Here is a 16,541-nt window from a genome sequence, read left to right on the forward strand (position 1 = left end):
GAGAAGGGAAAGAAGTTGTATGCGGCTTTCATGAATCTGGAGAAAGCATACGACAGGGTGGATAGACAAGGATTGTGGAAAGTGTTAAGAATATATGGAGTAGATTGGAAGTTGTTGAATGCTGTGAAGAGTATGTACGATGGTGCGAAGGCTGCAGTGCGTGTGGATGGTGAACTAAGTGAATTTTTCTCTTTGAAAGTTGGTTTGAAACAGGGATGTGTCATGTCTCCATGGATGTTCAATCTGTACATGGATGGGGTAATAAAAGAGGTACAAGGTAGGGTAGTGGATGTTGGAGTGGCCCTGGTGAGAGAGGATAGTGTTTGGAAACTCCCTGTACTGTTGTTTGCGGATGATACTGTGTTGTTGAGTGAAGACGAAGGGGAGCTGCAAGGCTTGGTGGATGAGTTTGAGAGAGTGTGTAAGGGAATCTAAAGGTGAATGTAGGGAAGAGTAAAGTGATGGTCTTTGAGAGAGGTGAAGTTAGTGAATGTACAGCGAGGTTGGATGGTGAGGAATTGGAAAATGTGAGTACGTTTAAGTACTTGGGTAGTGTGATGAGTAAGGATGGAGGTTTGGAGGGTGAAGTGCTTGAAAGGGTACAGCAGGGAAGAAAGGTTGCTGGTTCTTTGAAAGCAGTGATAAGAAACAGGGAAGTGAGCATGGAAGTGAAAAAGTTACTACATGACAGTATTGTCATACCAACTCTAACGTACGGAAGTGAAGCTTGGACATTGTTGGAAGGACACAAGTCAAGAGTGAGAGCAGTGGAAATGAGTTATTTAAGAGGAGCCTGTGGAGTCACGTGGAGAGACATGCTGACGAATGAGGATATAAAGGAGCGTTGTGGTGTAGATGTGGATGTGATAGGAAGCGTTATGAGGAACACACTGAGGTGGTTTGGCCATGTGGAGAGGATGAAGGGTGAAAGACTGACGAAGAGAGTGTATGTGAGTGAGGTGGAGGGGGGAAGAGGGAGGGGGAGGCCGAGGATGAGATGGAGGGATGGGGTGGAGAGGTATATGAGAGAGGGGGGTGTGAGTTGGGAGCAGGGTAGTGAAATGGCGGGGGACAGGGCGACTTGGAGGCGATTTGTTTGTGGCCACCCCAAACGGGATTGAGGCGTCTGGCAATAGATAAATAGATAGATAGACTATCGTACATGAAAAACCAGTTCTCTTTTGGTTTGATTTACCATTTTCTTTCGGTTTTGGCCAATTTCACGGACAAATAGCATTCCTGACGTCTACCCCCCCCCTGCTTATTTTGGCTTGAGACCAGACTGAGATGGGCTGTTGGGCTGTCTTACCCCCTGCCCCGCTAGATGCTGGGGAGAGCTTTTAGTCTGACTGGCACAAATGGGGCCTTCAAGTATGGTCCCCACTCAGTCGAAGCAGCACTCATGTTTGCTCAACCCTTGAAGAATTGCCCCCACCTTTTTTAACTAAGGCCTCGGCTTCAGAGAGTCCCAGGAGAGGTGGGGCATGAGGTGGTCTAGCCACCCTCCTCTGCGCCTTCTTCGTCCCTCCTCTCGAAAAGCCATTTCCATTTTTTCCGAATGGGACTGTAACTTAACCTTACCAGGAAACCTTGCCCGCGCGCTCCACTCCCCCTCCCGGTTTCAGCCCAGCCAGATATAGCCTATCTTCCTCCGCACTGAAAGTACAGTTTACACTTTTCATCACAGAACGGGACCTAATACAGATGCCGATTATTCTTTTGTTGCGTTGGAAAGCCAAAAGGTGTAGCTTTCTTTAGTTCTGGGCTGTAAGTTTGTAAAGTTATAAATTTATTTAGAAATAAGCGTGCAAATACCATATTGTGTTTCATTCACGAAGAAATTGGAACTTTTTGAGGAAGTAAAATACCATCCCTCTTCTGTTTGACACCAAATTAATATAAACATATATTATGCAGTCTTTGAGCAGTTAAGTGTAAAGAGCACAAGAAAATTTGCTATAGTCCTTTTTTCTGGTCCCAGTCAAAGCGAGATTTATTGTAATATATTAGCCACAAATAGTAAAAGTTTGTCACTTGCAACTTGGACCAGCAAGACACACGTTTACAGTTAGGCACACCACTCCGAGACATACGAGCCTTAGAGGCATATGAAAGCAGATCATTCACCTTTTCTTTCTTGTGTTTTTTCATCCTGTGGTTCACACGTGTCTAAATGAGTATGGTAATTGTGAGGGGGGGTAAGTAGATTATACTCGTCAAATGCGTATGAAAACCGTGAGAGGGTTGACATGGCCTCAGGTGGGGTGGGGAGGGGGATGAGTTCGTCTGGCCGACCTTCTGTGTCCTCATCCCTACTCTCGAAAGGCCATCTCACCCTTTTTCCGACTGGGGTTGTGGCTCAGTAGGGCCTTAGGGGATAATGTAGCCTTGCCATCCTCCTCTGCATCCTCCTCCTCCCTACCCCCTAAACCTAGCAGTTTTTCCGGCAGGGGATCTGGCTAAACAAGGTTTCATGAGACACAGGGAAGTCGCTTTCTCTGAATGGTGCTAGTAGTCCCTTCTAGTCTGGTCGCACCTATCTAGTCTGGCCCTACTAAGTTGAAACAGTATTCAAGCCTATTCATTGTACATGAAAAAAAAAAAACAATAACCATTCCGTTTATAATGGTTTCATGCTTGCATGGGTCTGCCTTGGTTATCTAATGGGGTTTCTCCATGATCTCTGGCAGCTTCACTATTCAGTCCCTTATCCCTGAGGTCACACTCTATGACCTATATCCCAGATCTTTTCGGTCTGCATCGTGCAACCCTACCCCCAACATTCACACTTCTCACTTTCTACAAGCAGTTGTCATCCTCCAACCTCTCCACATGCCCAAACCATCTCAAGCTACCCCTCCTTATCACAATACCAATACACTCCAGTCCCAATCTTCCTCTTAACTCTTTCATTGTAAACCTAGCCCTTCCGGTCTCGTGTTCAAGGACGCACTGCACATCCACTTAATCATTGTCATTTCTGTAAGTCTGGGTCTGCGAATATTTTCATCCTTTACTGGCCAGGTCTCACTACCATTGAGCATTACACTCCTAATTCATGTCGCAAACAAAGAACCATCTGCATGGAGGGAGATCCCCCCCCCACCCACCCCAGTTTCAGGAGAGGCAACAATTTCCTAAACTTCCTCTAACTACGTCTCATTCCAGCCACATAGCTAGCTCCAACCCCACCTCCAGCACACATGTCTCCCGAGTAACAAAACTCATCCACTCACCCAAGAGAGTCACCAGCAGGATCAGTCCTATCACACCTGACAATCCCCACATGTTCACCCGGATGCATCGCACACATGAAAGTAATATTATGCAGTCCACCTCCAATACCACTATATCTCCTAGGCACCCACTCAGTACAAACACTGCACAGGATGGAATCACTTACCACTCCCCTGCGACAAACCAACCAGGGTCACTCTCCCTCTTCTTTGACGGTACTGCAACCAACCCCAGATACTATCACCCTTGCTCCATTTGCATTTACTCTTAGACCCCTATGCCCCACATCATCTCTCCACTTCTCAAATCTTTCCTCTGGCTCTTTTTCATTCTCTGCAGTCAACACCAAATCATCAGCATACAACATTTCCCACATGAATCCATTTCTGAAGTCACGTGAGAGGGCCTCAAGCACCATGACAAAAAGTGAGTGGCCCAAGATCGACTCACGATGTACACCAATATTCACGGAAAACTCATCACTGAAATTTCCATTCACTCTCAACTGGGTGCAAGCACCACTTACACAGCCATAAACACTCCAAACTGCCACTCCGTGATCCCAAGCTCTACCATTGCTCATTTCACCACCCTCCTCCCTAGGGACTCTGTCAAAGACCATCTCTAAATCAACAAAAACAAAGAACAGATCCCTTTTCTTTCCTAAATATTTTTCCTGAAGCTGTCAAACATATGAATATGGCATCATTGGTCACTCTGTCTAGCATTAACTCAGACTGCATCTCATCCATATTCGCTCTTTCACTAATCAAACCTTGTTGAACTATCCCCAATACCTTCATTACCTGGTCTGAAAGTTTTATGCCTCTATAATTTCCTCTTTCCAGGACATCACCCTTCTTCTTGTACCGATCTACTGTATATCTGTCTATCTGTCTATCTATCTATCTATCTATTATCTATCTATCTATCTAGCTATCTATATAATATTTATATATATATATATATATATATATATATATATATATATATATATCTATATATATATATATATATATATATATACTGTATATTTTTCGTGGGCAGTGGCCTATCCCAAGGCCAAGTAGTCCTCCTACACCTCCACATGTCACCGCTTCGGCGTTAACACACACCTGCCATACTGAGTACATGGTATGGCTGTCTCTTACAGGACTGGTGTACTGGTATTAGCGGGAATATTTTACGATATGTCGGCGGGTCTTCTGGCAGATCAGAAAAGTCTGCTTTTTTTTGGGGTGAAATTAAAATCCTTAAACTGTTCCTGCCCCAGCCGGTATTCAAACCTGGGTCCACTAGGATTGCAGGTCGTCTCTCTACCGATGCAGAAAAACTTCTGAAGCACAAGATGTTAAAGCAACTGGGCGATAGTTAGAGGCAGGGCCGTGAGCAGGATTTTTGAAAGGGAGGGGTTATAAAAAGAAAATAGATAAATAAAAAAACTTTTTTTCCATAATTTATTCACTTTATTTCATTCATTCATTCATTCATCTTCTAATCCTGCGTTGCCACTTAAGGAGCGTAGGAGCTTGGGGCTAGGCAAGTTGGTCTTATAATTTAAGATGAGAGAGAGCAGCCTCACTCATCCCTGAGTGGCATTACGTGAGCACTAAACCCAACCCCACCTTGGATGAAAACTTGCACAGGCTCAGTCTACGGTAAGCTTAGGTATATACTGTAACTGACTAAAGTACTGAAAGGGTACAAACCGAGGGTAATTTACACACTAAACTCTACAGAACCTTGGAAGTGAATTCTTCACTCACTGATTTCTGACCGTAAACTAACTCACTCAGCGCAGAAGTATCGTTTATATACCCTTATAAACGTTCTAGAAATTTCCATTACGTTCTACAATCTTCCATTTTTTTCAATAGCCTTCCATGACCTTCCATTATTCATTTCGGAAACAAAACATTGTAGGACCTTCGTGAAACTTCTTAATTCGTTTATTCTTGTATTTTATCGAACATTTTAACTCTTTTTCGAATATTTTTCTATCTCGTAACAGTTTTAACAGATTTTTCTTATGTTAATGAGTTGTGTTTTTGGTATTTTTTTCATTCGAATTTTTCATTCTTTCAAAGCGGAGGGCTAAACCCCGCAAATTCCCCCCGTGTGCACAACCTTGGTTAGAGGGATGGGAATGGTCTCCCTTCATTGGGCAAATGTGAGCAAATGTCCAGCAAGAAGGAAAGGTGCAAGTTCATGGACAAAGACAAAAGAGTTTAGCCTACTTAGACAGGGTGTAAGCACAGAAACAGTTCTTGAGGACAATAGGATGGACCCCATCAGGCCCTTATTTCTTATTAGTATTGAGGCTAGTGATGGTAGAAAATACGTCAGCTGAAAAATTTAATGTCAGCATGAGGAAGTCAGAGATGAAAAATGATGGAAGGACAGCACCGGAACCGTTTAAGGTGGATTTGGAGGAGAAAGTCTGAGTGAATAGTTCTGCTTTATCAGTAGAAGAAATAGCTACAGGGCCATCAGAGTGGAAAAGAGGAGGGAACGATAATGAGGTACTGTAAAGTTGTTAGAAAGCTTTTTGGCAAGGTGCCAGAGTTAGAGAGTTCAGAGCATATAGTACGAATGAAATTATTTTTAGCAGAGCGGACCACAGACTTAGCACGACTCCAGGGAGAAACATAAAAGAGATGAGATTCAGGAGTGGGTTGGCTCTGGTAAATTTTATAGGCCTTCTCCTTTTTGTGGACAGCATTAGAACAAGCGTGATTAAACCAAGTTTGTGTGTGTGTGTGTGTGTGTGTGTGTGTGTGTGTGTGTGTGTGTGTGTGCATTAGACAGAGGACATGCGAAGAAATGTACGCTCCCATGCCTGAGAGAAGAATCTTTGTAATGAGCAAGACACACTCAGATGGGTCTCGGCCATGGAAGAAATAATCATTCCAGGGAAAATCATAGAAGCACTGCCTGACGACATCCCAGTCAGTAGCTCCAAAGTTCCACAACCGACGCTTCTTTGGAGGGTACACAGGCCTAAACGGAGCGACAGGACAGGTTAAGGTGTTAAGTTTGTGGTCATAGAAGCCTAACGGAGGTGAAAGATTGACAGCATAAGCAGAAGGATTCGTTGTAAAGAAAAGGTCAAGTATGTTCGATTTCTCCAGGGCGGTCGGGGATGCAGTTAGCGTGCTGTACAAGCTGCTTTAGGCCATTAAGGACAGAAAAGATGTAGGCTTGTTCACCAGGTGGATCAGTGAAAGGAAGGAGAGCATATGCATACTGTAAAACATACTGAATGATGTTAATCATTAACTCAGCTGGTTACATGCGTATCGGAAAAACTGTTTACGATGCTTAGTGAAAATAAATGCCGGTTAGCAAAGCAAGAGAGAGAGAGAGAGAGAGAGAGGGGGGGGGGGAAACGCCTTCTCAGGGGTATAAGAGCAACGGGCGTGTTATGTAGCTATTCAGCACTATTGCATTCCATCTATAAGCACTTCCAGTGAAATGACAGCAAGTAAAGGAATGGGAAATGTAACCACGTCCTCCCTATGAAACTTCCACCATTCCATTAAGCCATCCTTTCCCTCAATGTATTATTATTATTATTATTATTATTATTATTATTATTATTATATAGTGTTGTTGTTGTTGTTGGTATTATTATCATTATTGTTGTTGTTGTTGTTGTTTTATTACTCTTATTATTGCTATTATCAATGTTATTGTTGAAATAATAATAATAATAATAATAATAATAATATTAATAATAATAATAATAACAACAACAAGAACAACAACAACAACAAGAACAACAACAACAACAACAACTACTACTACTACTACTACTACTACTACTACTACTACTTCTACTATTACTACTACTACTACTACTTTTTTTTTTTCTATAATATCACCTTCATCCATTGGTGAATTATATTGTGAAGATCAAAACCAACCTTGCTAATACACTTCACCATTTGGAGTTGTAGTGTGAAGGTTAACACTAACCCTCATATTACAATCCGTTGGCCCCAAGCACGCCAACGAATGTGGTTACCAACCATCTGCAGTACTATTACTATTATTATTATTTTTTTTTCTTATTGATATTACACTGTAAATAAAGACATTAAACTATTGGAGTCGCTGGTCTATGCGACTCTCGACCACTGTAGCTTCGTAATCCATACCCGCCAGAGAGACAGGCCTGAGGGCTGATGATCTTGTGCCCCTGAGACATAGCAGAGCAGACCTCACGAGGGAGAATGAGAGTCGACATCTCATCCAGGCCATAACAGAACTCTGCGGTTGACGTTTCTTCTCAGAAAGAACCTCTGCCAGTCTCGAATAGAATCTCACTGCCTCTGGACCCATCCCACCTGATGTCGTGAACACAAGGGGAGTGAATCGACCGTGGTCCACATGTTGGATCCTTTCTTGATAATTTCTATTTTTCTCTTGCTCATTCCTCTTGTGTGCAGCTTCGAGAGACAGTTCACGATGACATGCTGCCATGGGATCAAATATCCTGATGTCGAAGAACGCCCTCTGCCCACGTGTCCAGAAACCTCGAGCACTGACATCAACTCTTGCATCATTTGATGTGTTTGCTGTTCTGTGGGTGAAGTGCTCGCCGTCCAGGGGTAGCAGAGCTGGCTCAATCGTGACATCATGGCATATTTCCTGCAGCATTTTGGCAGTGAGGTCGCTACTTCATCGTGTCGGATGCAAACAAAGCCTCCCTTCTTGCATACCATTGCATGGTTTGCGTCAAAGGCAGTGCCACAGGCACAGTGTTGAGGTAGGTTCTCTATTGGCCACCCATATCTCAAGGCTATGGCATCAATAAATTCTTGTTTGTTGAAGTGGAAGCCCTTTGCCTTGAGAGGCAGGGTTGTGAGCCAGTTCGATGCCCCAACCTCCTGTGCAATTTTCAACTCTTCCGCACTGGTCTGGTGTTAGATGTTCGATTATGTGCTGCAGTTGGACTTTTTGTCTTGCTTCACGCTCCTTGCTTATCTGTGTCTTTATGTCTTTCTGCCTTTGGTGGTCGATTTCACTCGTCTCAACTTGGGCGCAGATCTTCTGTGACAAGGATTCGGTGAGCCTGAGTGAATTTCTGTGTTCATAGCTTGCCACGGCTACTGGATTTATAATGCCAAGGCCTCTCATTCTGGGTGGTAGTGCTAGAAGGTCCCTCTCTTCTGGTGTGGGGATGTGGCCATTGGTTAGAGATGGGAGGAATGAATCCCTGATTGCATCCTCCAGTGGTTGTAGCAGCAACTCGATGTCTGGTATGGTCCTCATCACGAAGGTCCACTTGTGCTTTACACCATAGGTAAATGCACTGTATGCTGCATGGGGTTCTGTTTTTACGTGGCTGGATAGTGTATGAATTTCTTCTACCCATGTCTTTACCTTGTCACTCACATATTTGTCTTTGAATTCCTTGGTTCCAATCACAGCCCCTAGATGCCTCTGACCTTCCTTAGTCACTATCAAGTTTGTGCCTCTAAATGCTTCTTGTGCATCTTGATAGTAAGCTGGTTTCACGATCAAGATGGACTTACTGGCATTAGGGTAGTAACCTACTTCAGGGCTATGAGATGTTACAAGGTCCCACCATTTCCTAACATCGTCAACCTTGCCAGCACCCGTGAGATCATCTGCATAGGCTACCTGTTTTACATTGGTGGCCTCGTATTTGATCTGTTGTTGCAGCATTGTCATCGCCAGGGCGTACATAGCCATGGCAACGGGGTACCCCTGGGTAGTTCTTTCTGTGGACTGGATTACACCGACGTCGTGAGCCGCTGTCTTACCCACAGTGTAGAGGTCTGCTGGTTCTTTGTAGGTGTTTTCCACATATTGGGCAAATGCTGGGCATTTAAGCTTGATGTTGTGCAGCATTGCCTCCCGGTTGATGGAATTAAATGCATTTGAGGCATCAACTAATAATACTGCCTCACAGTCCTCTTCCTCAAATACTTTCCTCATGGAGTGAACTGCTGCCTCACCTCCTGCCGGCTGGCCTGCACACACCTGAAGGTTGCTAACTGACTGCTTCACATCATCTTTCACCACCTCCATGATGCATTTTCCTATAAGCCGTCTTAAGACTTCACCCACCCTGATGGGCCTGCATCCAGGATTCTTATCAAGGGGGATTAGTCTGCAAGCCGTCAGTGCTTCGATGTTACTGCACTGACTTAAAGCCAGCTTCCTCGCCAGTGAGGCAATGGTGTTACATAGGTCTGTTGCTGCCTCCCCAAACTTGATGTTACTGAGGATTACTCGCCAAGATTTTGCATCCAGGCCTGACAGTCCTGCCCCTCCCTGTGTGTGCATTGCCTTCCGCCACACCATATCTCCAGTTATCCTGTCATATATGATGGGACTGGGAGGAGTGTAGTTGCCGTCAAGCTTTGACTGGGCACTTGCTTGTCGTGCAGTCGGATGTTTTTCTTTTAGTTGTTGCATTGTTTCATCTGTCAGGTCAAGTACTCCAACTACTACTACTACTACTACTAGTACTACTACTACTAGTAATAATAATAATCGATCTACAGTATATACTTAGGCTGCTTCCCCCAAAGAAAGGGAGATAGCCGAGACAGGACGACACACTCCCAATTTACTCATCCACACAAACACATTCTTTAGGCCCAAGGCGAGAGGGAACGATCCTCGCCGCACCATACCGCACGAGGGTCAACTGCGCAGTGCAGTCAGCGACATCCGCAGTGGGGCCCGACAGCAGAACTGGTTTACCCCTGCAACATCATAATGGACGATCCCATTACTAGCACCTGACCTGATCAGCTGATCAAACCAAATGTGGGAGAATATCCCCTCAGGGCTGCATCGTTATTTATTCATTCAAAATTTCTCTCCAGTCATCTTTATCATGCACGGCCACTCTTCCTTACTCAACAGACATCATTCTCACATTGAACGCTCTTTTCACACTGTCTATCCATCCTATTCATGGTCTTCCTTTCAGCCATACACCTCTCACATCCGATCCAGTTTTCTTTTCCACCAATTGCTCATCATCCATTCTCTCCATATGCCCAAACCATTGCAACACTCTCTGCTCGACTTGATCTGCCATCTCCCGCACAACTCCAGTTCTTCGCACTTCATCATTTCTCACTCAATCCGTATGTCACTCCACACATACTCTTCAAACACCTCATCTCCATTACATTCAAACTTTTCCTCTCCGCTACACCCACATTCCATGTTTCAGCCCCGTATAATGCAGACAGTACCACAACACCCTCATACAGCCTTTTCTTTACATCCATTCTAAGTGAACGAGAGCTAAACACTTTTTCATTCCTCCCAGCACCTTTCCTATTTCATTCACTCTAAACCTCACTTCTGCATCTATTCTTCCATCCACAGCAACATGTGACCCTATATACAGAAAATACTTTACCTCCTCAAGCAACTCACCATTCAAAACTATATTCATCCTCCTGTCATCTACCATCCTCATACACTTCATCACTTTACTCCTATTCACATTTTCTCTCAATTTCTTCCTTTTACAGATCCTTCCAAACTCCTTTACCAACTGTCTCAATCTCTCCACTAATGCAGTATCATCCGCAAACAGTAATTGATTCAGATTCCATTCTCTATCATCAGCATTTACCAGAGTCAAACCTCCACCAACACTCTTGCATTCACCTCCCTTACAGCACCATCCATATAAATATTGAACAACCATGGCGACATTGCACATCCCTGCCACAACTCCACTCTCATGGGAAATCACTCACTCACAGTATTTCCCACTTTTACACACGCTCTACTATCGACATAAACACTTTACACTCCTTTTAGCAACCTACCATCTAGTCCATACAATCTTAAAACAGTCCACAAAGCCTCCCTATCAGTTCTATGTTACGCTTTCTCTAAATCTATGAATACCCGAAACACACCCTTACCTTTTGCTAATTACTTTGCACACACTTGTCTCACAGCAAACACCTGATCCACCAATCCACTCCCTCCCCTAAGCCACACTGCTCAACACCAATCACTCCCTCTGTACCCTAAGTCTCTTAAGACTCTACCATACACCTTACCTACAACACTCAACAGACTTCCCTAAAGCTATTTCAACAGACTTATATCCCTAAAGTTAGTACATTCATACTTATCACCTTTACTTTTATACAATGGAATCACACAAGCTCTTGCCCAGTCAATTGGCACCATACCTCTCACAAAACACACATTCGACGATCATATTATCCACTCAACAATAGTCACTACATCCATCACCCTTCAGGCATTCCACAGCACACCCATCCATACTTACAGCTTTCACTGTTTTCATCTCCTTTACTGCCTCCTGCACTTCCTCCATCGTGATCAAAGAATCATTCAACTCTCCCAACACATTTATTCCTTGCACCCTTCCATCTGCCATAATCTCAGCCACCCTTTCCTCCTCTACATTTAACACTCTCAAACTACTCCATCCATCTCTTCCTTACTGCATCCATCTTAATTAACATCCTTCCATCTTCTGCTTTTACTTGCTCTTCCTTCCCAGACTCTCCCTTTTGAACCCTTTTCACCTCCATCCAAAACATTTTCTTATTCTGTTGAAAATTCTCAGTCAGCTGCCTACCCCACCTCTCATCTGCTGCCACTTTAGCATCATGCACAGCCCTTCTTGCCCTATTCCTCTTTTTCTCATACCTCTCATATGACATCTCATCCTTCTTCTGCAGCCATGCTTCATGTGCACATCTCTTCTCAGCCACAGCCATACTTACTTCCTCGCAGCACCATTCACTTCCCATTTTTACATCACCACCCACTCGTCTCACACCACACACCTCTTCTGTATGCCCCATCACAGCACTCTTAAATATCTGCCATTCTTCCTCCACACCGCCAAATTCCTGATCTTTCACTGTGTTCCACTCATCTTTTAATTTCTCCTGATACTCTATCATTTTCTCACTTTTATCCAACTCACTCACTTTCAAAACCTCCCTGCCACACTTAGCTCTCCTAGCTCTCACCTATGTCATACCTACTCTCAACTTTTCTTCCACCAGGTAGTGGTCAGACATACCTCCACCTTCCCCTCTCAAAACTCTCACATCCAACAATCTTCCTCTTACATTCCTGGACACAACACAATAATCCATCAATGCTCTATCAACAACCCTTCCACCCTCTTGTCTCACCCATGTATACTTATAAATATCTGTCTTCTCAAACAAGGTATTTCCAATCACCATCTCTCACTCATCACACATCCCTATCATTCGTTCCCCATTTTCATTTCTTCCAGGCACACCATGCATACCAAGTACACCTTCAACTGCTATATTTCCCACTCTAGCATTCAGATCTCCCGTCATTACCACATTCACATTCGCTCCAAAACTCTGCAGACACTCAACATCATTCCAGAGAGACTCCCTCTCTTCTTCATCCCTTTTGCTACCAGGTCCATACGCACTCACAAATAGCCACAACTCACGTACAAATTTCGCTTTCACCCACATTAGTCTCGATGACACCTTCCATTCAATCACACCCTACTGCACCTCCGGGCTCACTCACAAGGCCACACCTTCTCTCGCCCTTTCTCTGTCAACACCTGACATCCTTCTATTCACACTTCTCAACTCAGACTCACCTTTCCCTTTCATCTTTGTTTCACTCAAAGCTAACGCATCCAACTTTCTTCTCTCAAACATTCTCACAATCTCCTCCCTTTAGCCTCAGTTGTACTACATCCACTCACATTCATAGACCCAATCTTCAGGGTACGGGGGTAACTCAGTCCCCCACCCATTTCTATTCCCTTTCTCCTTGTAAGAACTAAAAAAACACAGAGGAGGGGGTCCCTAGTCCCCTCACCCCGCCCCTTTCTGTCGCCTTGTACGACACGTAGGAAATACGGGGGCAGAATTATTCCTAACAACCTGGCCACAGAGTAGTAGTATCACCCCATAGTGCGGCCAGATTGTGTCCTCCCTGCCACAGGTGGAGACACAATCTGGCCTCATTGCGGAAGGGACGTGGTTCCAATCGGTTGATTGTTGTCTGCTGCTGCCTGGGGTAAAAAACTGGGACTTTTCCAGATATTCCGGATGTCACCTAATAGGGTCAAGGCTAGGCAGTGGCTGTGGGATGATATTCTTTATCAAAATTGTCCTTGGACAATTTTACGGCGTTCTTGTTATTTTATCAATATTATTTTTATTATACTCCCTACGTGTCAAGTGGGTTGGTGAAGGGTTAGTGCCCCTCTCTGTAAAACAAATAACTCAGAGTCATTGGCCACCCCGTACGGGATTATGGCGTCTGGCAATAGATAGATAGATTTTTATTATTATTTTCATTATTATTATTATTATTATTATTACAATAGTAGTAGTAGTAGTAGTAATAATAATAGTAGTAGCACTCGCTTAAAGGCCTCCGAATGGGGCTTCTCCGCTTAATGTAAAAAAAAAAAAAAAAAAAAAAAAAAAAAAAAAAAAAAAACTTATGGTAACTTCAATGACCACAAAGAAAGTGATCCGCCTAAAGGCCTCCTAAGCCACTCGTTGCCCAAGGCCAGAAATGAGTCACAACTCGGGAACCGGTGGCCCGATTGCACAGAAAATTGTTTTATTCTTTTAGAGCATTTAAGTAGTAGCTTATTCTGACAAAAACTGCACTACAATGCGCCATTTTTGCTGTGTAACGGTAACAAATGGGTAAACCAATAAATATCCAGAAAATGGATCAGTATAATTTAAATGGATTATTATTATTATTATTATTATTATTACTATTATTATTATTATTATTATTAAAGTAGTAATTAACGTTTTGTCATTGTTGTTATACCGGGTATTAATATTTTATTATTATTATTATTATTATTATTATTATTATTATTATTATTGTTATTTGAAAATTTATTAGACCATTCTTGTCTTTAGATATGTTTTCAAACTGAGACTTATGCGTCGCCTTCATTAATTCTTTATTTACGAGATCTTATGAGAAGAAGAGCAAGAGCAAGAACGAAAGTCATTGCTCTTTGTTTCTGTGGCATAAAGTGAATTAACATCAACGGTATTTCCACTCTGGTACACTCGACATCGAAAGTCCTGTCGCCTCTACCGCTTCTCTCTCCATGACCTTGGAAATTCCATGTGGTGGATCCGCAGCAGCGACACATGAACTTATTGGGCCACAGGTCAGTGCAATCAGTGTCGGTTGCTTATGATTTATCAGACTTATTTTCAGCGACGACGGAGAAAGAAGCAGCAGGGTTGACAGGACTTCTGATGTAGATAATATACAACTTTGTATGTGTTTGCGTGAATACATTATTATGTGCATGTCAGCTTTACATCTTTTAGACTTGTGTGTGATAATGAAAACTATATTTACTTAAGGATGCTATGATATATCTACAAGGCATGAAATTATTAATAAATTAAAAGTTAAGGTACTGAAACAATTTTTCCATCAAACGTTCCCTATGTGACATGGAGAGATAGATGGGACAAATTAAAAGGTTCTTGAGGAATGTGGTGAAGAGACTGAGCAGGGAAAAGTTGGTAGAAACATTCCAAGTGGTTTGACTGCAGCATGGATGGGGAGTGAGACGCTGACGGAAGGTTTGTGAGTGAGATGGGTAGGAGGAGGGGGGAAGCGAGAACGAGACCAAAGTGGCCGAGTGTAGTGCAAAAGTATATTAGGCAGGTTGCTATGTTGTGGAACGGTCGTTACTGATTAGGGACACGAACGACTGCAAGTCCTTTTGTCCTGTGCATCACTCACAGGATGCGGCGTCAGTCATAAGATAGGTAAATACATGGTGTGTTGATATGATGTAGAAATTTACCAGTTTCTGTGATTCCTTATCGTTTTCAGTTGCATTTTGGAAAACGATTTACTGAATTTAGTGGTATTATTATTATTATTATTATTATTATTATTATTATTATTATGAAGGTGGTGGCGGTGATGGAGGTGGTTGTACCCCAGGCTCACCAGGCCATGCACCCGGTGTAGTGCAGGATGAAGTTGCCCTTTCCTTGCAGCCCACCATCCACCTTTCAGGGAATAGGCTTGGAGCTGAGGAACATTAGCATAACCCTAGCTATGTTAGTGCCACCGCGTGAAGATGTCCGTCACAATAAGTACATGTGTACGATTACGTGCATGCAAATACTTGCCTGTTTTTATAATTTGCGGTACATTACGATAAACGTTTCAATTATCAGAACTCCATTTGTTATATTGGTTATGCTTTATTGCCTGAACAATTGCAGAAAGGTTAGTCTGTTATTCAACCTCTTCTGCTTCTCACTTCCCACAGCGGGGCTAACATTTTTAGATGAGATAGATTTGGTATGTTTCTCTGCCCATGCCTGCCTCCATTTGATGTGACGTGTCGGCGAGGAAAGTGACAGACTTGCTTTAACAGAGTAATGGACAACTGGAAAAGTAGGCTAACATAAACTCTAACTGACTTAACACCACTATGTGCTTGGTTATTATCTGGTTTAGTTTTACGGTGCATTGTGACGAGCGTTTAACTTCATTCTCAAAACTTCTATTGTGCCGGTGCAAGGATAAGCCCCTGGAACTCATTGTTTAACAGTTTATATGTGTTTTCTCCTCTCTCTAGCTTTTTCAACTTGTGCATTGTATCCATTCACTCGAGCTTGTGTTTTTAGTAAGTTCACCACACTTGCCATTGTTGTATCATTACCTGCTTGAAAATAGTGACGTTGGTGAAAGGTGTTGTTTATGGATGATTCTCTCTCTCTCTCTCTCTCTCTCTCTCTCTCTCTCTCTCTCTCTCTCTCTCTCTCTCTCTCCTACAGTTATCACCTGGAATAAAACAAGAACCTGATTATACAAGAGTGGTTTCCTATGGTAGCTTGGGGAATTGCTAGGGTATTTCCTTTTAATTTCTTCCTCTGCCTCCATCAGGTTCCTGCGCCACAACAAACTGTCAGCGAATACCCTGGCAGCCGGCCTGAAGGACCTGAGGCTGGAAGAACCCGCCCTTCTCGATCTCTCTCACAACAACATCAGGCACCTCGACCTTATCCTCGATCTCGTTCCTGGCATCAACACGCTGTAAGTAACTGTGATTATTATTCTATTGCCGTCATTGTTAGTACCATCATCTTTATCATACACACCATGTATGTGACTGAGATTATTTAAGCATCATTATCATCATAATAATCATAATCATCACTATCATCACTCTAATGCTCACAAATTTATTGGGCGGGTAAGATCCGGATGTAGGAGTCGGAGAATATTAAAGT

At 43.1% G+C, this 16,541-nt stretch overlaps 1 protein-coding gene across 1 annotated transcript in view; it reads left to right on the forward strand.

Annotated features, from left to right (window-relative positions):
* The window catches only part of LOC145418266 (uncharacterized), a 481,506-nt gene that overhangs the window by 281,492 nt on the left and 183,473 nt on the right, over positions 1-16,541 (forward strand). Inside the window, exon 8 of the mRNA XM_080286710.1 lies at positions 16,195-16,344. Coding sequence (XP_080142836.1) covers positions 16,195-16,344 — 150 coding nt within the window. The remainder of the gene's footprint in view (positions 1-16,194; positions 16,345-16,541) is intronic.

Source organism: Coenobita brevimanus, chromosome 113 (assembly GCF_032717465.1).
Source record: "Coenobita brevimanus isolate Jiangsu-jjx chromosome 113, ASM3271746v2, whole genome shotgun sequence".
Taxonomy (NCBI): Eukaryota; Metazoa; Arthropoda; class Malacostraca; order Decapoda; family Coenobitidae; genus Coenobita; species Coenobita brevimanus.